Genomic DNA, 25,404 nt, shown 5'->3' on the forward strand with positions numbered 1-25,404 from the left:
TGTGAAATAGAAATATATGAGTTTGCAAAAGTTTAAAATTACAATTAACAGTTCAGATTGTCATACTGAAGACATCCATAGCTAGAAGAAATCAAGTGTACAATAATCTTTATTTCTAAAGAACTTTTTGGGTAGATATACCTCAGTTCATGACATTCTTTATTGCAGATATTTTACTGATACATTTAAGTGCAGTATGTTAGCACTGGAAGCAGCACATAGACAACTAGTTATGACAGTCACAGGATTGTTTTCTCTACGGTTGCTTTTGTTTGTTTTTTTGAGGGTGGTGATTTATCCAGTAACCCAAAGCAGCTGCAGAAAACTGCAGTCAGGACTGGACCTCTTTTGGAATCCCTCATGGGCAAAACATTGCTTGGAATGGGTGGTTTTAACAAGAAAAATGGCCCATAGGAACAAATATAAGCTTCTGGCAGCTGATCTGGAAAACATTTGTGTGACTGCGTGTCATCTGTACTTTGAAGCCTGGTTCAGATGCCATTATGTCGAGATGATAACCCATAGTTATTGGCATGAGAACAAGCCATGTGTCTTGCACTCCCTCCTCACTTCTCCCCATCTCCCCTCATGTGCACAGCTTTGGTGGTTCTTTTCTGGGTTTTTTAAACTTCAGTTTCCTGTTACATTCAAAATAGGAAACAGGTTTAATCTTCGCTTACTAAGCAGGATCTGATCCTGCTTAGTAAGCCATGATTAAACGACAGTTTCCCAGTTCAGATATAATGGGAAACTGTGGCTTAAAGAAACCAGAATAATTAGAATGCATTTGGGAGGAGGAAGTACATGGGCACAACACCCATTCTCTGGGAATAAACCATGGTTTATTGACCAATATCATTATGACTGATCCAGGCCTAACTGCCAGAGTGCTGTCCCTTTTATCAGTTCTTCCCATCAGGTTCATGCTCAGTATATCACTCCACTGCTTGTTCTGTCCCTCTCCTTGAGCTATCTTTCCTCCAGGCTTTCTAGACATTAGTTTCACTACCTTCTAAGAAGTTCCCCACAGTCAGTGTTCCAATCATTAGTCTGCCTAACACAAGTCTTCCATCCACAGGGCTTGTGGGACGTTTGATCCCAGCCAAACTGTCAACAACTCCTCCTCACAGAATCTATACTGTGAAACTTTTGTTGCTTACTTTGTTCCCTGAGTGGTTGGAATATTCTGTGCCATCACACCAGCTCAGTCAACCAGTGATTGAGACTTCAGTGCCACAAGTGCAACACAATGGAGACACTATGCATATTTCCCCATATAAATAGCTATGAAGTGATTATATCTTAACATTTAAAGTTAGCTAACTTTGTTGAACTTCATCCTATGTTAGCTAGTTCATCTCTTAAAAGTTTAATTATTTCTCTTATTATGGTAAACATGAAAAAGTAGAGCATAACAACAGTTTATTTCAATGGACTTTAATCAACTTCATAATAGACATCTAATTCTGGAGGTTCTTTCATTTCAGAAGCATTATTCTGAATAATCCATTTGTACGTAAATTCTGGCACATCTGCCAGTATATATTCTGATATAGATATAAAATAAATTTCAATTAATCAGTATTTGACAGACAATCCTGATAAAGTTTAGCAATAATTATCAGGTTATTATGTGACCTGTGAGGAATAGGGACATCTCAGAATGATGGTCATGTGGTCATTAAACCCATGAATTAATTGCTGTACCTGAAACTTTAGGTTTCAGTGAAGACCAGAAATAATTTGTGAATTACGATAAGGGAGAAAGGTTGATTCAGGTTGCAATCCTATGCAACCTGGGAGTAAGCTCCACTGAACTCAGTTGGACTTACTTTCAAGTAACCATGCATAGAATTCACAGAATCATAGAATAGTAGGGTTGGAAGAGGCCTATAAGGCCATCAAGTCCAACCCCCATTGTACTGTCAATGCAAAAAACTACTTGTTCTATAAAAATAGTTATCCACTGAAGAACCATCACAATTGCAAGCAGCGTATATTTATTAATTAAAATATTTATAGTCCACCTGTCTGCTTTATTCCAAAAGCGCCCTAGGTGGCATACAACATCCTAATATAAAACAATAATAACACTAAATATTAAATAATTCTGCTTTTGAAATTCCTGATATTTTAATATGTTTTCACCATATCGTCTTGTAACCATTCAGATGCTTTGCTATTACACTGAATACAAACAACAAAGTTAACTTCCGTATATATATATATAATATATATATTTATTTTAAAGCTAGATGAGTCAAAAATGGCACCCCCACAAATCATGGAGTAACCTGATAATCCCTATCTGGATTTCCTATCAAATACTGATTAATTGAAACATGCCTATCTGGGAGTTCAATACTGCTAGTTTATTTTTAATATCAATTTTTCACTTATGTCCGATAATTCCAGTACACCTTTAAAACAGACAGCATTTAAAGGCATAGTGTCCAATGGATGACTCACCAGGTTTCCAACATTAAGCACATCAGAGAATTCGTTTGTCATCGGGTAATGCTCCATTGCCATGAACAGCGTATTTAAAACAATGCAAATTGTAATAGCAAGATCGACAAATGGATCCATCACAACTATGTTAACCAAGTGCTTTACTTTCAGCCAACATGGACAGCAGTCCCAGATCAAGAAATTGTTTGCAAATTTGTACCAACATGGTGGGCACTTCTGTCTTGACTCTTCAAGTTCTGTTAAAAAGAAAAAAGAAGACCAAACTGTATCATGCTGACCCTCCTAATTCAGAACACATTGCCTCAAACATAGCTAAGACAAATCAAACATGTTTCTACTTTGCAAGTCTCGAGTTAAAGAAATAAAAAGAAAAGATGGAAGGGTGAGTTACTTACACACTCAGAAAAGGGGTTTGGGAATATGGAAAGAAGGTTAGCTAGTCAAGCTAGAGGGTAGCTAAAAAGGAGGGTAGCTAGTCAAACTGACGATACAGAAATTACTACCCAGTGTTCACTCTGAATGAACTCTTGTTAAAGATGGGGGCACAGAGCAGTACTGTCTTGTGTAAATTTCTGGTCACATCTCAAAAAGGATATTTTTGAAATGGAAAAGGTGTAGGGCAACCAAAACGATCACAGGGTTGGAGCAATTCTCCTATGACGAGTTTGGGGCATTTTAGTTTAAAAAAATGATGGGTAAGGTGTGGTAAACAGAAGTGGGTAAAAATTTTGCATGGTGTGGAGAAAAGGGTAGAGATAAGTTTTTCTCCCTTATTCATAACATTATAACCCAGGGTCAACTAATGATGCTGATTGGCGGGAGATTCAGCACAGACAAAAGGAAGTACTTCCTCACACAGTACATAGCTAATTAAGGAATTCGCTGCCACAAGAAGTAGTGATGGCCACTAACTTAGATGACTTTAGAAGGGGTGTAAACAAATTCCTGGATAATAAGTCCACTAATGGTTACTAGTCATGATGGCTATATGTTTCAAAAGCATTATGTCATTGAACAGCAGTTGCTGGGGAATAACAGTGGGAGAGCTGTCATCCTCATGCCCTGCTTGCATGCTTCCCAGAGGCATCTGGTTGGTTACTATGAGAAACAGGATGCTAGATTAAGTAGGCCTTTGGTCTGATCTGCGAAGGCTCTTAAGTTCTTACGGAAGCTCATACAAGAAGAGGTGGTTCCCCTGGTACATTGGAACCTGGCTGTTTAGAACTATAAAGATTGATATCAGGAATATGAATTGTGCTCACACTAATCTTGCTAATTTCATGACAGGACATAGAATGCTTTCTTACAACATCTTTTATTTTTAAAGGTGATAATTCCACCTGTTAGCGGAGTTGCTTGACCATGATACTATATGAGAATGGATGATTATGAAAATGGAGGTGACGTTTGACATATAGTTCACAGGCACATGATTTTTTAGTCCCTGACATAATCTGCTTTCTCCAATTTGGTTTAACAAGTATAATACCATCTGTTATGGACTATGACAGTGCCAGTGGCTATTCTAAAGACTTACTAAAATTTGAAAGAAGGTGTGGCAACTTAAGAGGCATTTTCACCTGTTCTTTGGCAACTCATAAAAGCTCACAAACTCATAGTAGCCTTCCTCAACAATCAAGGGATATCTACAGTTTCGTTCTTCTGCCTAAAGTCAAGAGCTGATCCTGAGTGGCTCTGATCAGAATTTTGCCCTCTGTTACTAGTCCTCTGGGCATGATAGAAGACTATTATTGCTTTGTTCTTCTGGGCCCTAAAAATTCTGGCTCAAAAAACTCCCGATTTATTTAAAAATTTGACTTGTGTTCATTTCACCTGAAAGCAGTATAGTTTTCTGTTAGTGTTGTCTTCACAAATCTGTGGATGGTAGTTTGAACAGTTTGCTTTTAGGGAAAGTCTTTTTTCCAAGCTTTCTTTGCTTTTGCTTACTTTCTGGCTTCTAGTTCCATCAGAAAGTGAGACCTCTTAAATTTTCTGACTTCCATAATTTTCCAGCATGGATTTCCAAACTGTTTTCTCATGCTGTTTTGCTGGGTTATTTGTCAATAATTTGAGAATGCCCACTGTAACCTATTTCAGTCTTGGAATCCCCCCAGGATTCTACCATTATAGGATATTTGAGGGTAATGCATTTAGTATTTTTAAAATAACCTCTCTCTCTATACCTTCCATGGTGTTTGTGATTATGCTAGCTATACTCATGGCTCTTTCTCTTAGAGTAGGGTCTTCCAAGAAATCCATAGAAACGTGAAAAGAACTTGATCTTCTTTTTTTCATTTCTGTCTCTGTAGTTGTGGCCTGCAAAAAAGAAGGTGAAATATAAGACAATCCTGAAAATGGTAGTTGAATATAACAGCTTATATGAAGAGTGTCTAAATTCAAAGGCATACATGCGTCATGCTTTTGAGCTATGTTTAATTATTCATGCCAAACTGTTGTTATTTATTGTATTATTAACCTGGTATTTTAACATCTCTGAAAGTATTTGTAAGAAACATGCTGTCCTTGTCTGAATAACCACACTTTCATACTTCCCAGATGACCCTCAGGGAACATCCCAGTTTTATTTATTTCTTTAAACAAACTGTCTTGTTTATCCTCATTAGCTCTGCAAAATCCCACTTACTCATTCTTTTCAACCCAGACACCTGATTTCAATGGGATCTACTTCCAAGTAAAGATGTGCAGGACTGGAGCCTTGGAGAGCATGCCAGACTTTGCCCAATGTGGATTTACCCCCACCATGTGCTACACTCGAGATCTATGCTGTGTTCTGTACATATCCTCGTATTCTTCTCTTTAAAGAGTCCAGTTTGTGGGAGAAGACATAAATTGGAATTGATCAGTCATAAGCTGTAACCCTATAATCATTTGCTTGTGAGCATATCCCATACATAGGATTACAGCATAAATCCCAGGTTATAAATAAAAATTTGAATGAGAGGGGGGAAAATGACATGTCACTTCCTTATCTTCTGCATTTAAGATGGACAGCAATCTTTTCATTCAAACTTAATCAAAAGAAAAGGGAAAAAATCCAGCATTGTCATGCTTCTCCAAGTCAGCATAGGAAGGTCCTATTGGTTGTTTTTGTTTTTGTTTTGTAGATAGCTAGAGAAATATAGTGTATGTGTGTATGTGACAGCACGTATGTGCACATCTAATCATAACTTGAAAGGTGTGTGCATCAATGTGGTATCTCAATTAGGTATCATATTTACTTTGTCAGCCAAAGATGGAGTATCAGGTTGAAAGATGCATGAAAATGCTAAATATATAAAGTGAAATTTTGGAGTGATTTTACCAATGTTTGGGGAACCAGAACTTCTAGCCACGTTGATTGTACGTTGTAATGATGTTCACGAGACAGAATGTAATCAAATTTATCTACAACCAAGGCAGTGTCAGAATCCATATGGTACCAAAAGTTATAGCTTCCTCTTAGTTGTGGAGTAAGATGAAATTTTATTGGACCTGGCCAGATACAATTAATTCATAGCCAGATAAAGTAAGATCCAGCAAGGTTTTCTGAATATGAAACATACAAAGCAATATATTTTGCACATTCTCCAGATATTTTTTCACGGTTTGTTTTGCAAATATTATGTTCTAACATTTATTTTGTTAGTATATAAAAGATATTACAAGATGCAGGAGCATTCACAGCTTGACCAACCAAGGATCATTCCCAAGGGATTCCATTCTGTAGACACACTGGCTGGTGCATTAAGGAAAGGCCACCATGCCTGAACTATTTAAAACTTCCTTACATTGTCATCAGTAGCTGGTTTATCTATTATCACCTCTGGCAGAAGCTGTCCAACAGGCGATGTAGGAACAGATGGTCCACCAACCAAGGAAACCACCCCATTGCAATCCACAGTGCTGTGCATCTTCCCATTCACTGGAAACACTGCCAGCATCCTGGATGACCTACTGGCCTGACTAATGTTACTGTTGCGCCGTTCACCATGTCTGCGCGGCACAAAAAGGGAATCTCTTCTGCTATCATTATCTTCAAATGTGCTGTGTTCATCATCAGCAAAGTCATTCTCTGATCCTATATCCTTTGCTCTACCTCTGAAGCTGAAAAGGCTTGTTCTGCTGTTGCGCCTTGGGGAAAACAGGGAGCCACGCATGCTCAGCAAAGACTGCAGGAAAATACAGAAGAACACAGTAATTAGCTAAAGTCTTTCAGCCCTACCTCTGGACATCAAAACCAAGGACAGTTTTAGACCTCCCTCCCTCCCTGCCCCCTTTACTCATTATTTTTCAAACTCCAGATTCTGCTTTTGGAGTTGCATATGATGCATTTAATTGAAAACAGTCTGCTATGTTAAAATATGCAGTTCATAGATTAACAGTACTACAAGACACTGTGCTTCACTTAATTACTAAGAGTCAGAGAGAAGGAGCTCCCTCAAACAAACAAAAGAATGAACATTTTGGTAAAGCGCTTGCAGTACTCAAGTTCATAGAAAAAACACACAATTAGTTTACTAGATCTACCAGGGTTACGATCCCAGACACACTTACTTGGGCGTAAGCGCCATCTAATTCAATGGGGCTTACTTCCAAGTAAACATGAATAGGCTCACCTATACATCTCCTTTGCACCAGTGTCTGGAGGAAATGCACTGGATATTCCAGCCTTGTTTGTTCAAAGATGGATGCAAGGGGCACCTGAAGGGGAGACTGAAAGTTATTGTGGCACATAGCTGTTATTATATCATAGCCCCACTTCTCTCAATGTCTTTGCCTATCTTGATATCTAGGTTTGTCCACCTGCAACATTATATTTCCCTCCAATACCATGTGACAAACCTTAGGATGAGACAATGAGAAGCATTTAAAAATAGTTATAGCAATCCTTAGTATTCTATAAAGCTAGAGTTTCGGAACAGTGTTTTCAGCAACCCTATGGAACAATAAGCCATTTCCTATGCCACCCGTGCATCAGCCAGATCCACCGCTAGCGCAACGGGGAGCCAGGAACCAGAAATGAGCAGAAAGACTCATTTCCACAATGAGGCAAGCAAGCAGAGTTCACAAAAGGCAGCTCTGCTGACCTGTCCCAATCTGTAAATGAGTGTTCCTGCTTGTTTCCGGGGTTCCTTTATGAAGTGCCAATTCCCTGTTGCACTAGCAGTGGGTCCTGCTGGCACAATGGAATGAGCAGGAATGCAGTGAGTGCTTCTCTTTCATAACCAATCAGTGCTCTAAAATTCTTTTCCTAAATATGGGGACAGAAGGTTTACTCTTGAATGGCAGTAATTATTGAGCAATGACATTTGTTTGTTTGGTAAAAGATCAGTCCCCTCCAGTAAGGTCATAGTGTAGCGTCTGTAATATGACTACAGCTTTGCAACAGACAATAATGGTTCGATTTCATGACTCTGTAATAGGATACCTGGTGGGGAGAAGAGTGTTTCCGTTCTAGTGTTAACCTATTCCCTTCAATGGAGAAACGGCAACCTTTTCTCCTGATGCTATCTTCTGATTCAGATCTATGAAACTCATCTTCATCTTTTTCCTCTCCTCCAGATTGTTCTTTTTGTTTTCTTTTCTTCCTTCTATTTCTCCTCTCTTTGGCGCTCTTTGAACTCAACTTTGATGCTTCAGAAGAACTTTCAGAAAGCCCCCCCATTCCACCTCCTGCACTGGGATCTTTTGACTCAGCTGATGCTGTCGCCGCAGCTGTCGCCGCTGCCTGCCAAAAAGCAGCAATAGTTTTGTTTTAATGGCTTTGTGAAAAGAACAACATTCTCAACTGAAGTGCTAGAAAATCCATATGAAAAAGTCCTTGTGAGATGCAATCAAATATAGATTTCCAAAAATCAAAATGGTTCTTTTCCACATTATATATATATCCATCCTTCCCTGTATCCATATCTGTACCTATTTATTTATTTATTTATTTATTTATTTATGAAAATGTGTACCCTGCCTTTCTTCCCAAGGCTGCCTAGGCAGCTAACAATATAAATAAATAAACAAATAAATAAAATCCATTACATTAAAATAAGAACAAAAACCAATGACCAAAAAATAAAAACCAATGAAGATGGTGCTGGAGGGCAACATTTTGCTTTGCAGCATGCCAGCCTCCCAATTTAATTTCAAAAAATCTTAGGAAATAAAACCAGGGGGGGCAGGGAACTTGGTGGCCACCAAGAGAGGTGTCTGCTGGGGACACATTAGTGCCCACACGCACTGTTGGAGGCCCCAGCCCCACATTACGAGGCAAACTGGGGACAAATATGCTAGCTGCCCCACTGCCCCAATTGCCCTCCACGAGTTAGTGGGCAACTGGCTGCAATGAGAAAGGTGCTCTATTCATTTAAGCTCCTTGTACAATTAACAACCCTCATTTTCTAGGGCTCTAAATCAGGGAGGGATTCCACATGAGTAGAGCAAACTGAAGAGAGTCGCCCTCCATCTCATGGAGGGTGATGAGGATGGCAATGGAAGGGGCTGAGCTAGCATGCTCATCCCCACTCTTCCTCACGCAATTCCAATTGCATGAGGAAAACTCACACCTTAATAGAGGCTGTGCTGATTATAGCATGTAGAATGTCTGTTTCCTCCTACTTGTTATTGGAACTCTAACCATATTCATTGGATAATATGATACAGGAGCAACTTACCATGTATAGTTTTTACTTTGTTTTTTTTTTCTCCATGACTAAACTGGAGTAACACCTTTCAAAACTGGATAAAAATATCAGGTAGCTTTCTCCTCAAAGTGTCTTGTGGGCAACTGGTTCATATGGGGATTGCAGCTTTGAGGGATGGCAGCTGCCTATTAGGCTTTTATCGATTTGATACATTCAGCCACAACCTTAAAGCTATGCTTAAATTAGGTCTATTTATTTCCTAGCGGAAATATACCTGAGCTGCTTCTTGTTGTTTTTTCAGCTGTTCCAACATCTGCTGAAACTCCGCCTCTTTCTGCTCCGCCTCTTCCATGGTGGCCTGATTCTGCTCGTCATAGGCCATGGCGACAACAGCCAGGATCAGGTTGATCAGGTAGAACGAGCCCAGGAAAATCACCAGAACAAAAAAGATCATGTATGTTTTGCCAGCAGCACGCAAAGTCTGGAGGAAAGAATCGTTTATTTACATGTTTAAAATAAATGTACAGCTTTTGTTTTGATAGCACCAGTATAGTTAAGGGTTTGCTACACAAATTGTTGCTGCTCACCAGCTGATAAAGATTTTCCCAGTAGTCCTGAGTCATCAATCGAAAGAGAGACAAGAAGGCCCAGCTAAATGTATCAAAGCTTGTATAGCCATAGTTTGGGTTTCTACCAGCTTTTATACATATGTATCCTTCCGGACATTGACTAAAAAAAAAAAAGGCGAGAGAGATGTTAGACTGAAAACAACCAGCTATTAATTAATGCTAGTGCAATGCCTACCACACAGTGGATACATGTATAGCGAGCAAAGTGAGTAGGGGTGTGCCAGATCCAACTTCCTTTCCCAGTTGGCTTTATCCTAACTTTCTTTCATTTGTTTCCTTCTCCTAATCTCTCCCTCCTCCTTTCCTCTCTCTGTCTCTATCCTTTGGGACCCTCAACTGTTTGCTGCTTCATCCTCATCTTTACCTCAGGCCAATTCAGGATGAGAATCAGCTGGTCTAGGAAGATAAGATGTAATTCTAGGTTTGTTTTTCTTTGTTGTCTCCTGCTATCCATCTCCATTCAGCACATTTAACCAATTACCATTAAATTATTTTTTAAAAATAACCCTAAATCAGAGCTGATCAAATCCAATTCTCAAGTAGAATGCATGTTATATGAATCAATTATAAAGTATAGAAAAAAAATCAAAACTTGTTCCTGCTTTCTATTTTATTTCTTAAAGCTTAATGATGGAAGAGGATCTTACCCTGCATCGGAACTGTTGCCACAAAGCAAAGCATCATTTTGTCCTTCCAATGTGTAAAAATGACCTGTGTGGAAAATTTTTTTAAAAACATTGAAAGAAAATAATGTAGCAATGTTGAATGATATATTTTTGTGTAAGGAACTCATTCCTGCAACTAAACAATTCTACCAACAATTCTCATGCAGAAAGGAGGGGGAAGGTGGGTAATCTTGAACGAGCTGTCCAAATTGTATTTATTTATTATATTTTTGATCCACCAATAACCAGTGTGCTCTGGGTGAAGTATATTGAGGAGGAGGTGGATGGAAGACCAGGGCAACTTAATGGGCTATTAAACAGGCCAATACTGTACTGCGAGGGCATAATGTGGGCCAGTGGGTTCATTGCAAGTAATATTGCCATCAAGCCGCTCCATCATTATGCTTTGTATTCAGTGCAGGCACTGCAAGAATCATCGCACAAATTAATTGCTCTCCACCATGGGTGAAAGCATGTGGAACTTGGCCGATTTAAGTAATTTCAACTCACTGTTACATAAGAATTAAAAGCAGTGAGGCCTAGGAGATTAAACAAAATATCAAAATTGAGTCTAACTTTCTCAGAGGTGTTTTTAAGCCCATCTGGGAACCTGACTCAATGCTCAGGTTCCAGATATGTTGCTTAGGCCTGATTCTTGACTTCAGGACCAGCTCAAGATATTTTGCTGCCTGAAGCAAAGAACAAGATGCCCCCTCCATTCCATGTACATAAGCCGACTGAACTAGCAGTCGAACTTTACTTCAACACTGGTGACGGGACAGCGTCCTCCACTGCACCTGAGGGCAGCAGGCTAACATATGGGATGCAAGGCAGACCATGGGGCACACACAGCTTTGTCCTCCAGTACCTTACTGCTGGTCCCTATCCCCCAGTATCTACTGCTTGAAGTAGTGGCCTCCCTCTGCCTTGTGGTAGGCTGTCCCTCCTTGACTCACAGAATTAACCCTGACCTCTCGGTTTCACTATCATCCCTCAATCTACCCAGTCCCAAACAACAAAAAACATATTTACTCAATATTTAAACTCACTACTCCCTCCCCCACGCCCATCTTTTGTTTTCCAGGCAAGGAGAGATCTGCTGAAGAAAGCAAAACCGTCAAGGACATAAGGGCTAATAAATTATCGAGGAACTTTTCTTCCCAGCCCAGCAAGGCAGGCAGCAGCTAGCAAAAATCCTATCCAGCCAGATTTAAGGGTGGGAGAGGTGGGTAGTCAAAGAGGGCTGGCAAATGCATGAGAGAACAGAATGCAGAGGCTTAAATAGGGCCATAATCCTCCTCTGCAATCCTCCAACATCTGTGGTCGCCCTGTAAGATGACCTATGTTGGGAGAAAGACAGGGAATGTTCCCCTGTTGATTCTCCTTAATCTTTCAGTGGTTTTTGATACCATCAACCATGGCATCCTTCTTGGACAGCTCTCTGAGTTGAGAGTGGGAGGCACTGCATGGCAGTGGTTTTGCTCCTACTTGGAGGGTCGGCTCGAGAAGGTGGTGCTTGGGGAACACTGCTCGGTCCCATGGATTCTCCAATCTGGGGTTCCACATGGGTCGGTTTTGTCCCCCCATGCTGTTTGACATCTACACACAACTATCGAGTGTGATCGTCCGGAGTTTTGGAGTGCGTTATCATCAGTATGCTGATGACACGCAGCTCTATTTCTCCTTTTCATCTTCTTCAGGTGAGGCTGTGGATGTGCTGAATCAGTGTCTGGCTGCGATAATAGACCAGATGAGGGCTAATAAATTGAAGCTCAATCCAGACAAGACTAGATGCTGTTGCTGGGTGGTTCTGCTGACCGGATGGAGGGTGTTCAGCCTGTTCTAGATGGGGTTGCACTCCCCCTGAAGGAGCAGGTTCATATCTTGGAGGTCCCCCTGGAACTGTATTACTTGAGGCTCAGGTGGCCTTAGTGGCATGGAGTGCCTTCTACCAACTTTGGTTCGTTTCCCAGCCTCACTCCTATCTGGACAGGGATAACCTGGCTTCAGTTGTCTATGCTCTGGTAACCTCCAGGTTAGCTTACTGCAATGCACTCTACGTGGGGCTGCCTTCGAAGATGGTTCAAAAGCTGCAGCTCGTGCAAAATGCAGTGGCCAGATTAGGGATGTACGAAAGTCACTTACCTTTCCATGGATTATGTTGATGGTGGGGGGGGAGGCATTCCGTTCCTCCCCCTGGAATCCTCGACGGGGGGGAGGCAATCCGTTCCTCCCCCCCGGAATCCTCCACGGCCAGCTGTGCTCCACAGCAGCTCCGCGGAGCAGCTGGCCAGGCCCAGCCCAGGCCAGAGCCGTCTGCAGCCAGATTTCCGGCCGCGGAGGGCTCTGGGAAAGAAAAAAAAAACATGTATGCAAATGGCGGTGGCTACAGCCGCTGCCATTTGCATTCCTTATTTTTGTCCGCCTTAATCTACGTAAATATTTACATAGACTATGATGGCGAAAATAAAGGGGAATGCAAATAGTGTAGCCGGCTCTATTTGCATCCTTTTTTGATTCACCGTTTTAGCTTACATAAATATTTACGTAGGCTAAAACGGCGAATCAAAAAGGGATGCAAATAGCGCCGGCTATGCTATTTGCATTCCCCTTTATTTTTGCCGTCATAGTCTATGTAAATATTTACATAGACTAAGACGGCCAAAAATAAGGAACACAAATGGCAGCGGCCGTAGCCGCTGCCATTTGCGTACGCAGTTGTTTTTTTAAACCCAGCCATGATAGGCTACGTAAATCTTTACGTAGATTTACGTAATTTACGAAATCACGTCATTTGTTTTTTTTTAACAAGACAAGACTGCAAATGGCGGCAGCGGCGTTAGCCGGTTGGAAGACCAGCCGCCGGAGCCGCTGCCGCCTGGAAGATCCGCCCCAGGTAAGTCTCGTCCTGGGGGGGGATCCACGGGGGGGCGGGGGTGGTGGCAGGCCATTCCGCCACGGAGTTCTGGGGGCCGAATGCACTGGCATTCGGCCTCACTGAGATCCGTGGCAGAATTCTCTGACATCCCTAGGCCAGATTGAGAACTGGGACTAGAAGGTCCGCACATATAAGACCAACTCTGGTCCGCTTGCACTAGCTGCTTATATGCTTCTGAGCTCAGTTCAAGGTGCTGCTTTTAACATATAAAGCCCTACATGGCTTGGGACTGCAATACCTATTGGCACCTCTCCCAAAATGAACTTACCCGTACTCTATGATCAGCATCTAAGGTCCTCCTCCGGGTGCCTGCTCCGAGGGAAGCTCGGAAGGCAGCAACGAGGGAGAGGGCTTTCTCAGTGGTGTCCCCCCATCTGTGGAATGAGCTCCCCAATGAGGTCTGCCTGGTGCCAATATTGTTATCTTTTTGGCGCCAGGTAAAGACCCATCTCTTTTCCCAGGCATTTGGCAGCAGTGCTAGGGATGGACAAAAGTCACTTACCTGATCCTGAAGCTTGCTTAGTGGTGGGGGGGAGGTACTCCGTCCCTCCCCCCAAAATTCTGGCCGGGGGGGAGGTGTCCCGTCCCTCCCCACTGAAATTCTGTCCGGGGGGGGAGCGCCCCGTCTCTCCGGCCGCGAATCCTGTTGTCCTGCCGGGATGCAAATGGCGGCGGCCGTAGCCGCCGCCGTTTGCGTCCCTGGCCTGCAGTCAGCCGTGACAGGCTACGTAAATGTTTACGTAGCCTATCATGGCTGACTTTGGGGGAAAAAAAGCACGTACACAAATGGCGGCACCCATGGGTGCCGCCATTTGCGTTCCTTATTTTGGCACGGGTAGTCTACGTAAATATTTACGTAGACTACGGCGAAAATAAGGGCAACACTATTTGCGTTCCCCTTTTTTTCGCCGTAGTCTACGTAAATGTTTACACAGACTACCCGTGCCAAAATAAGGAACGCAAATGGTGGCGCCCATGGGCGCCGCCATTTGTGTATGCCCTTTCCCCCCCCCAAAGTCAGCCGTGATAGGCTACGTAAACATTTACGTAGCCTATCATGGTGTTTTTTGAAAATCTAGCCATGATAGGCTACGTAAATCTTTACGTAGCCTATCACGTTTGTTGTTTTGTTTTTTACTTGGAAATGGCGGCAGCAGCAGCCGGTTGGAAGACCGGCTGCCGCCGCCGTGAGGGACATTCGCCAAAGGTAAGTCCCATCCCGGGGGGGGGGGGCGGACTGTTTCTCCACCAATTTCGGGGGGCTGAATGTGTTGGCATTCGGCCTCCCGGAGATTCGTGGAGAAATTCTCTGACATCCCTAGGCAGCACATGATGAGTTTCAATCGGTCGTGGATGTGTCTTTAGTTATGACTGACTGTTCAAAGATTATTTTAGTTATATGTGGTTTGTGTATATTGTCTGTGTGCTTTTATGTAAATGGATTTTAAACTTTATATATTGTATTTTAATGTTTTAACTTCTGTAAACTGCCAGAGAGCTTTGGCTATGGGACGGTATAGGAATGTAAATAATGATGATGATGATGATGTAATAATAACAACAATAATAAATAACCCACCCCTGAAACATTGGCTGAATCAAAGAAAATACACCATAGTCAGGCACACAAAATAGGTGCCATTTAAATTTGGCACCAAAATAAAGCTGCTCGTTTCCTCCATACAATATATTGTCTTCCCTTAATGGGACAAGGTGGTGGCAAGGGGAAGATTATGAATGTACTGCAAATATATTTTTTGCTTTTATTTTAGGCATCAGGGTTTCATACAGCATATCAAACCACACTCTCATCTAATGTAGTATTTTAACATCTTTTAGATATTCCTTTTCAGGCAGATTCACAGACAAAATAAGGATAAAAAATACAATAAATAGGGGGAAAACATTGCAGCTTTAAAGCACAATAGAAAGGGAAGTGGGGCTGAGGGTGGGGAGCAACCAGCTAGGCTCAAGGTCGATTGTAAATACGTTAAAATTAATGTCAGACTTACAGCTTGATCATAGCATTTGCTTTACCAGCAAACATGCTTAGGTTGGGATATTCTGACGCTTCGCCATTGTGACCTCTGTGTACGATGCTATTACAGCAGTGCTAAGCAATTAGGGTGGTCAGGTGTCTTCTTTTACAGAGGACCATCCCCTATTGAAGGGCTGCCTCGTCCAATTCCAGTTTAAAGCTAATGAGCCATAGGAACTGTTGCCCATCAACAGTCCGCACCTGAACTGCAGACTGAACAGGCAGGCACACAGGTCACCTTGTCACAGTTTTGTCACAGTTTTCCGCAGTACAACAGTGAGTTGTACTGTATTTCTATTGAAATTATAATAATTATTTCTAAAGTTGCATCTATACATATAAAGTAGCATATGTAAATGTTATGCAAATCACTGCCCTATTTTGTCCTCTTCTTTGGTGATGCATAAGTGGCCACCTTATTAGTAACCAGATTGACCAACACTAAGTCAATGGGCCACTCCCTTTGTCATCCACCAAGTAGATTATTGTCAGTTGATTTCTGTAGGTGTTAAGTAGAAAAGGAAGGAGAGGGGGATCTGTGGGGAGGCTGGTAATCACAGAAACATCTCTTAATTCTTCCCGTTACCCCAGAAGCAACTACACACTTTGTTTCCTACTATTTCTCCCTTTCTCCCTTTCTAACTTAATCCTTACTGAGCTCAGCTGGCATTGACCTTTTTTACACAAGGCTGTATCTACTTCTGGTTTTGTCACAGAATTGAGATCTGAGCACTACACAAAGAACATTTCCTTCCCTGCTTTTCTGTTACAAAACCTCTAGGTGGCAATGTGGTATAGCGGAATAGCACAAATACACAAGAGGAATTCACACTTTCTTTTGCTTTTACAATTAAATACCGCACCCTGCTCTAAAAATCTTGCCAAAAGTGCTGGTTAGACACATAAGCGAAACTGAAGGGTCACGACGTCATCTAAAGTATCTGTATATAACCACAAGTAGGGAATGACGAACACACAATAAATACCTCATGTAGAAAAACTCGGCATCCAGTAAGATGACTGGTATGTTGCTCTTAAAGTGGTAATTAATTTTCTTCTTTGGAAATGGAAAGGGGCATTGTCAAGAACGAAATTGCCTAGAAAATTACCAATACTTCTTAGAAATATTGCCATGGAAGAGTAACAATTGTAATCTCAAGTGCCAGATGCAACTAAGTTGTTTTTCTCTGAGGTTGGATGATTCATCCCAACCAAACCTAGTATGCTGTATTTATTTATGACACATGCGTTGTGTCATTCTGCTCTCTATACTCCCCTCGTTTCCTTTGTAGCTATGAGTATACTGAAACAGACAAAAATACCACACTAATTGTGATAAGAGGTACTCTGGTACAAGAGAGTCCAGAACACTTTTATTCAATTTCTGAACTTGACCAGATGGCTGAGGATAGAAACTGGAACATCAGGTAAGTCAGGAGAAGGTGTGTGCACATGACAGAGACTTCTTGCCTTTGGGGAACAATACTGGGAAGGCTAAACTGATCCCCCAGACTCCCTAATGGATGCTTAGGCATCACTCGCCAAGTTCTGATCTATGGGAATTTGGATTGGATTTAGCACCCACAGCCAATTCTCACCCCTGAGGTGATTGTTGGCTGCTCCACCAAGCTTAGGGTGTCTGCTTGCGTGCCCTTCTTTGTCTTTCATTCTGCTGCTCATCTGTTGGGAATATAAGGGAGGAGGGAAACAGGTGGAATTGGGGAGAAGGAACAGAAAAAGAAGAGAGGTAGGAGAGGTATCATATGGGCAAGGGGATTCCCCTATGTTTGTACATAGAGAAGGCAAAGGTCTTCCCTTCCTCTGCCCCACCACCTTCATCAACAGAATCTGTGTTTGTGTGTACTGCACAATGTGTATACTTGCAGAAGTGCGTGTGGGGCCTGTGTGTGTGTTGAACATAGGTACATGTGCTGCACATAGGTGTGTACATGTTCAAAGTAGGTGAACAGAGCAAGTGCACAACTAGCTCTCTGCCCCCTCCCAACTATGGTACATTACTGAGGTTTCCTATTTGTCCTGAATCAGTTTGACACCCCAGTCAATGTCTGCAGATGACTAAGAAGCAAAATTGATACATGCGTGTGTACGTACATGTCGTGACAGAAGAGGGCAGAAATAATCTACATTTCTAAACAAACAACAACGTGTGTGTGTGAGAGAGAGAGAGAGAGAGAGAGAGAGAAGTTTCCACTCCCTATAGGCTGGCTGGGCAGGATTTCATTTGTTTTTGGCAAAAGATGCCTATTTTTATTTTCCTTATTGCATTTCTGCCCCATTTTCCCTGCAGGAAGTATCCCCTCCAGGAAGTATCCCCTGCCCCCGTTTTCTGCTGAAAACGAGCCAGTGAGGTAGGTTGGGCTGAGGGATGGGGAGGGGCCCAGGGTGACCCAGGCACTTCATGGCCAAGTGGGCAATTAAATCTGGCCTCTGCCGCCACCTAGTGCCGGGAACGGCCCGCCGCCCGCCGCTCTCCGGCCCGCCGCCCCCGCGATCGCACGGCCCGGCTTCGATCGCGGGCGCGGCGCGGCCCGGCTGGATGCGAGCCCCCGGCGTTACGCGCTCTGCGGGCCTGCGACGGGCTCCCCCGGGCGGGGTGTCCCTCGCGCCTTCCCCGACGTGTCTGCCGCCGCCCCGCGCCCCCGCAGAGCGGCCATCGAACGCCGCCTGAAGGAGGCCGCGCGCCTGCCCAAGCGGGGCTCGCCTCCAGCCCGCAGCGCGCGCGCCAGTGACTGTAGCGCGGGATTAAAGGGACGACACGGCGGCCCGCCAGCGCCTCGGCAACAGTGCGTGTGGCGTGTAAAGCTGGGGTGGGCAGAATGGAGACCCTGAAGATGTTTTTGGACTGCAGCTCTCATTAGTGAGGGATGATGGGAGTTTCAGTCGAAGAACATCTGGAAGGCCACAAGACACTCACCTCTGCTTTAAGCACTAAATTACTTCCACCCCCCACCCCACCCCAGTATGTGTGAAAAAGAGGATGTGTGGAAGCAGGGGCAAAGAAAAGAGAATGTCCCTTCTTCTCCCTCTCCCTCTCCCTCTGGCTGATGAAATTATAAAAATTATCTTCCTGACATGGTTGCAAATGTTCTACTCATACACTGAGGGATAAACTCACCTGCACGTTGAATATCTGACATTTTATTGTAAGTGTATCCTTTAAATGGAACAACTCCATTGGCTAACCAGGTTGGGGCAGTTTTGCATGTAATCATGCACAAAACCACATGGCAAGAAATGCTGTCAGATGATTGACCAAATCCTACCACTCTCCCAGTCTACTGCAGTAATGGTGGCACTATATAGAGAAGATTTTTATTAAGACTATATAAGGCTGCAGTAGGACAGGTCAATTTGACCTGCAGTAACCTGACAAGTGTGAAAACACCCTAATAGTGCAATCATATACATGTCTACTCAGAAGAAAGCACATTGATTTCAAAGGGGCTTACTCCCAAGTAAGTGGTCGAGAGGACACTATTTCTCTCAAAATAATATTTTTTAAAACCACGAACAAGCTATTAAAACATCTCTCTTCTCCACAACACTAGCTAGTATAAACAGGCTGGTAGGTGTTTTCCCCGAACAGGTTGAACAATTGTGTCATTACAGAATGTGATTAACATGTTCCCAGAAATGACAGGACTACTGATTCCTTTAGGAAATGGAAGCTGGAACCATTCTCCACAATTCCTCAAGGGGATGCCCTTCAGTACTCTGCAAATTTCATGGTGTCACAGACATATATTTTAAAATAGAGACTCTGTGACTTAAACTGTTGTGATGGTAGATGGTTCCCTGCAAGTGAAACAAGGAAGTCCAAAAGCAAAAACCAGAACTGGATGACTTAAGTATCCCTCCCACATAGAAAACCTAACACTCAATGTAACAAGTCCTACTTCTGAAAATGGTCCATTTTAACATGCAGTTCCCAGACTGATAGCCTGGCTAGTGCTATAGGGTAGGACCATCCATTAAAGACTGGGGTACAAAGACTGACTAATGAAAATTAATCAGACAAAAGTATCAGCAGTAAAGAAATACATTGACTGTGAAAGTGTGAACAAGGTATTAAAATGTAATGCTAAGAAACCGGGGGTGGACTTTCAGAAGTGCTCTTGTTTTATACATTCTTTTGGGACTCAGTACTGTACAGACCCCCTTCTCCCATATCACCCTGCTTGAGTGTTAAGGTCTTTCACTGACACTGCTCAAAGTGCCACAGCCATCAAAGATCAGGATGGTGGCAACAAAGGAAAGAGATTTTCCCATTGGTGGTACACTGGTTTCCCCAAAGAAGGCCACCTGGCACCTACTTTATTATCTTTTAGGTGTCAAGTTAAGATGTTTTTATTTTATCAGGTATTTTATTAATAGTGCGTTCCTACAGGACTGACACTTGTTAGATGGAGGGTTCCAATCTTGGAGCCCTCCATCCATCCAAAGCCTTGCAGGCAAGAGCCAGGCAGAGGGAGAGGAACGATGGAAGTATTTTTCCTCCTGTTCCTCCAGTAAAGCATTTTGAGCTAGACAGGCCTCTGAGATCATCTATCTCACCTACCTGGCTGTGGATGGGAACTGAGAGGCTTGTGGATCTACTAAATCCACAGCCCCTTGTCTCCCCTTCCTGCCTACTGGCCTGTCCCTTTTCCTCACTCCATGGTCATGACGCTACTCTTGGAAGAGGAAGCCACTACAGAGCTTTCTGTGGTGGAGGAAGATTCACGATCAGATCTCCTCCTCTGCTGTCAGAGCTCTGCAGCATCCTCAGATGCTGTCTAGGGGTCACAGGACTGCTCTTTAAGGGGCCGCGGTGGCTTAGTGGTTAAGATGCTGAACTGCAGACCGGAAGGTCGGCAGGACAGCAGTTCAAGACCTGAGTGCTGTGTGACGGAGTGAGCTCCCGTCTTCAGTCCCAGCTCCTGCCAACCTAGCAGTTTGAAAGCAAGAAATTGCAAGTAGATAAATAGGTACCGCTTCGGCGGGAAAGGTAACAGCGTTCCGTGCACCTTGGTGTTCAGTCATGCTGGCCACATGACCACGGAAGCATCTTTGGACAGCGCTGCCTCTTCGGCTTAGAAATGGAGATGAGCACCACACCCTAGAGTCGGACACGACTGGTTGGGGACACCTTTACCTTTTTAAAGATGGTTTCCCACTCTGCTGTGTTACTTGGATTGATTCAATTGTGTATATATTTATTGTGTATCACAATTTATTGATTTTTATTTCTTTTATTATGTATTTCATTGCTGTCATTTTGATTTTAAATTGTATTGCAAACTACCTGGGATAAATATGTATTAAGGATAGTATATAAATGTCTAAAATAAATAAAATGAATAAATTCAACTCAGTGAGGCAGCCCTCAATGGTTTCCACAGAGACATAAATAACTCACTGTATAATATGGTTTAGCCAGCTCTATCCAGCCTGACTGAAAAATGGTGAAAGGGCTAGCGTCTATTTAGAAAAGCATTAATTTGATAGGGTTTCAGCAGCTCCCACCTCCTTGCGTCAGGGAAACTTTCAATAAAACTGAGTCATGCTAATTCAATATTGTACACTGCCATTTTGTTAATTACTATACTGTATATATACATATATGTGTGTATATATAAATTACATTCTTACTTTCTTCCCCTATGTACTCATTCCAGTCAAACTGAGTACTATTAAATGTACCATTTTCTCCAAGTGTGAAATTAAATAGGTAAGTATCATTTGAATCTGTAGAATTGTCCGGATTCCAATATAAGCATTTATGCCTCAAGTTCCCCATGAACAGCTGGAGCCCTATTAGAGCAAATACACTCAGACAAAACACAGTCAGAATCATTACATCTGACAGCTTCTTCACAGACTGAATGAGGGCTCCCACAATCGTCTTCAGGCCTGCAAGCAGAAGAGCTTTGTTAGAACAATGCCAAAGACATATTTTACAAGCACACCGTACCCCAGTAACATTAAAAAACAACAGCACCAACCTCATGCAGAAGCCCAAATAAATGGCACTGATATTTTGTGAAATAACTTTTTAAATGGTTCTATCATTTGTGAAGATGTATCTTGTGAAGATGAGGTCACTGGAAGTTTATGTTCATTGAACTTGTGAATGAAAATGTACTGCGCTTAGTTAAAAAAAATGCTTGTTTTAAGGCTAAAACAAGTGATTTTGTTATCATGCTTTTCATTAATTCCACCCAGCGGAAATCTTCCTATTACACCAAACCTAAACATGTTATGCAGAAGGAAGTGCCACTGAATTCAGTGCAATTTGCTTCTACATAAAGATGTTTAGGATTAGGGATTGAAATGCTAAAGGTGTGGGTTAAAAACAACAACAAAAAACTGCCAGCACCTCTTAACTCAAGCCTCTGCTGGCATCACTTTTATAACACATTGATAGGGAAAGAGTAAATTAAGATACTAGGGCTTATTACTAAGAAACTGCATGTGGTTTGGAAAGATAATAAATTTCCCATGCAATGCCCATGCTATTTTTATTATCTTACTGATTTGTGTTCAATAGCAATTAAGATATTTCAATATGTTCAATAGTTCAATAGTGATTCAGATATTAAGTCTCCATCAAAAATACCAAGAACAAATATAGTTTTACATCACGCGAGTAAAAAACACATGGGTAAAAAAAGTCACAGTTACATTGTGCTTTTGTCACAGCTTGACCTCAAAGCTTGACATTATATGATGCAAATCACACAGGCTGTGAACTGCAATATCTCATGCAACAATATGTTAAACGCAAAGGCTGATTTCAAAAGTAAACAAGCAAATGGAAAAAAGCAAAGGATCACAATGTTCATTTCTATCAAAACATGATTCCTGCTTTTTCTTCTTTGTCTTTTTAAATGAGTGAGCAAGCAACAAGGCTTATGGTGAAGAAATGTGGTTTGAATTTCCATGGAGTCTGAGAGTCAGCCTCTGTGTTTAACCTAGCTCTCACCTGGGATGACTGATATTGTTTTCAATGCCCGGAGAACTCTGAATGTTCTCAACGCTGAGACATTGCCCAGGTCCACAAACTCTGTCACATATCTGTAATAGGGGAGTTCACACACAAACACAATGACAGGATAAAAAGGAACAGTTGGGAGGAACAAGGGACCTAACACCTTACACCACTTACTTCTTACCTGGGATTACAGAAATTGTTTTCAAAGCTCTCAATACTCTGAAAGTTCGAAGAGCTGAAACATTGCCTAGGTTTACAAATTCTGTTATATACCTGTAGAATTAAATCACAGTTATTCAGAATTGAGGCAGACTTTATGCTACTTACTTGGGGTCTTCATCAAGACCCCTTGGGTAACTTTAGTGGAAAATTAAATAGCAACAGTCAGATGTTTACCTTTCATTGCAGTTCGCCTTTCATTAAGATCTTTCAGTGGTGATAAGTTTACATTTATATGTTATAGGACAAAACAAACCAGATGATTTTAGTGTGAAAGCCTACTACCTTCCTAATTAAAGTAACTTATGTAGAGAGAGGAAAATCTGCTCCTCTTCTGGTAGGAGGGGGAAAGTGCAGGATTTGAAATTAGCTTCTTTGTCAGTAACTGTACGACTATTAGTATACCATGCATTCCACACTACTAGTTACTTTACCAGTTACTTTAATACTAGTGCACAATATATGGATTAACATAAACACAAACAAAACAATGCCACCATCATAATAAAGTCAGGTAACAATCAGCAGCAAATGGGGGTTCCTTCACATGAACTTCCTAAGAGACAAACTTGATTGACTGTGTACACATAGTTACAAGCATCGACATGATAGTAAAAGAATTTCTTATCCGCTGTGCTTTATGTTCTGAGGTCCAGTTGTTTGGAATCTTGAGCACAGGTGATGTATGCTTTCAGCACAAATAAGCTAGTATAGAGAGCTGAATTTTCTGATATAGTGCGATATAAGTATACTATCTAACACGTATCAATAAGTAAATAATCATATACAATCATTATTGAAGAATCTATATTCCCTGACTCTTAATTGATAAAATCACACATTTTCTTATAACAGACTTCATACTCTTACATGCTATTAAATTAATCTATGCAATTCAAAGGGGGTGGGTGGGAGGAAAGAAATGTAAAACTTACGCAAATGTAATGACAGTGAAATCAAGCCAATTCCAGGGGTCCCGGAGGAAAGTGAAACTGTCTATACAAAAGCCCCTCGCAATGATTTTTATAAGTGATTCAAATGTATATATTCCTGTGAATGTATACCTGAGGGAAATAAACAGAATATTAATTGTTAATAAAAATTGTGGTTTAATCCCCTCGCCCCCAAGAATTAAAAAACTTAACACAACAGCATAAGAATTGCCTTACTGTATCTCACCCAGCCCCCACTTCATGGGTTGTATGGGAGCTTTTGCTGTGTGACTCCTACCCATATTGCTGGAGTACTGTGAAAACCTGGGGCAATGTGGGAGAAGCCCATGCTGCACACTCCACCTCCCATAACGAGGTTGATGTAGGGAGGAGCCATAACACGGGCTACCCAAAAATGGTCCTGTGCTTCTCATGTGGCCCAAGATGCATTGCAGTGGCTCCCATGCAGCCAGTGCAATATATAAGAAGGGGGACTAAGTGCCATCTAGGGCTCCTTCACACTGAGCTTTCATCCTGTGATTGAGATTTCTCCTTCATGGAAGTTTGCGGGCTCTTTACGTGACGCCGTGATCATTCAAGGCGTCTCCTGCACTAAATGTGCTTTGTTCTGTTTTTAAATAGATCACAGATAATGAGCTATTTAATTTCCCCATTGTGTTCTGCTTGAGTTTCCTCTGTGAAAAGAGGAAAAACGACAAGAAGAGGCGCGAGATCAATGAAAGATAATGAAAGACTCAGATACGGGGAGAAGGAGGGGGAAAGGGGAGAGGGTAAAGGAAGTGGGTGAAAAGGGGAGTCGTCGTGATCCTGCATTTAAAACGAAAGCAGAAAGCCCCATTTGAAATGCAGGATTTTAGGCCGGTGTAGAGATGCTCCTAGTCTAGCATTTGTTTTCCAAGAGTGGCCAGCCAGATGCCTCTGAAAGGTCATGAGTAGGGCATGAAAGTGATGACCATCCCTTCTTTGTTCCTAGCACTGAATACTGAGAGAATTATGCTGTTTTTGAACATGGAAATTCCATTCAGCTACCATAGCATAATGTCTGTAGAATTTCCCTCCATCCCTCTATCCCCTGTTTCCAAAGGCAGTTTGTGCTCTGGCACAAGGGGACTGACCTTTGGAATAAGAAGGGAAAACTCAATTGGGTGCACAGAGGTCTGTGCTTGCAGGGGCTCACTGGATCACAGCCATACTTTATAGTTGACTTCTATCTGTCTGTCTGTCTATCTGTGTATCAGCTCTAGTAGAATTCGTTCCATAAAAATACATTCAAACATGCAACTTAAGAATAATATCCAACTTACTCTACATTCTTTGTCCATTCAGGAGGATTACTTAGGGTCATAAATACGCAGTTGGTCAAAATAGTGCACATAATGAGCATGCTGAATAATGTAGGTTATATCATTAAGGAACACACAGCAGGAAATTGTAAAATTACTAATAAACAAAACACAGAATTAATGGGATGTTCTCTTTTCATTACATAAATACTTTTGTTAATATAAATACATATTTGGGACAACATTTTCTTATTGGAAATCCAGGACTATAGCAAATGTTGGTAAAAGTGTATGTGATTTAGATGAAGAAAAAGACACATTTCATTTATACCAAATACTGTTATTCAATAAAGTCACTATTACTTTGATAAACTTATTTTGGATCCCCTATAGATTATGTCTTTCAAAGCCACAACAAAAATTAAGCCCTGGAAAATGATTTTGTTTTTTGATAGCCTGCAAGTAATGCAATTAATAAACTGTTGCAGGTGGAATAAAAACCTCAAACAGTTGAACTGGATATGAAAACATATCTTGACACCATATAAAATGACCCAGGAGAGCTTTCTAATAATAGG

At 41.9% G+C, this 25,404-nt stretch overlaps 1 protein-coding gene across 2 annotated transcripts in view; it reads right to left on the bottom strand.

Annotated features, from left to right (window-relative positions):
- The window catches only part of LOC146358476 (sodium channel protein type 1 subunit alpha), a 70,391-nt gene that overhangs the window by 35,832 nt on the left and 9,155 nt on the right, over positions 1-25,404 (bottom strand). Inside the window, exons 3-13 of one of the 2 annotated variants that reach the window (XM_084811912.1) lie at positions 24,848-24,937; positions 23,526-23,654; positions 22,363-22,454; positions 21,030-21,290; positions 10,384-10,447; positions 9,695-9,836; positions 9,382-9,588; positions 7,901-8,200; positions 6,261-6,641; positions 4,656-4,788; positions 2,470-2,708 (exon numbers count right to left, since the gene is read on the bottom strand). In XM_084811912.1, the coding sequence (XP_084668038.1) occupies positions 2,470-2,708; positions 4,656-4,788; positions 6,261-6,641; positions 7,901-8,200; positions 9,382-9,588; positions 9,695-9,836; positions 10,384-10,447; positions 21,030-21,290; positions 22,363-22,454; positions 23,526-23,654; positions 24,848-24,937 (2,038 nt within the window). The remainder of the gene's footprint in view (positions 1-2,469; positions 2,709-4,655; positions 4,789-6,260; positions 6,642-7,900; positions 8,201-9,381; positions 9,589-9,694; positions 9,837-10,383; positions 10,448-21,029; positions 21,291-22,362; positions 22,455-23,525; positions 23,655-24,847; positions 24,938-25,404) is intronic. The other variant, XM_084811907.1, reaches the window with a different exon arrangement.

Source organism: Heloderma suspectum, chromosome 1 (assembly GCF_057233095.1).
Source record: "Heloderma suspectum isolate Gila_16-S chromosome 1, 16-S_ref, whole genome shotgun sequence".
NCBI classification, from domain to species: domain Eukaryota; kingdom Metazoa; phylum Chordata; class Lepidosauria; order Squamata; family Helodermatidae; genus Heloderma; species Heloderma suspectum.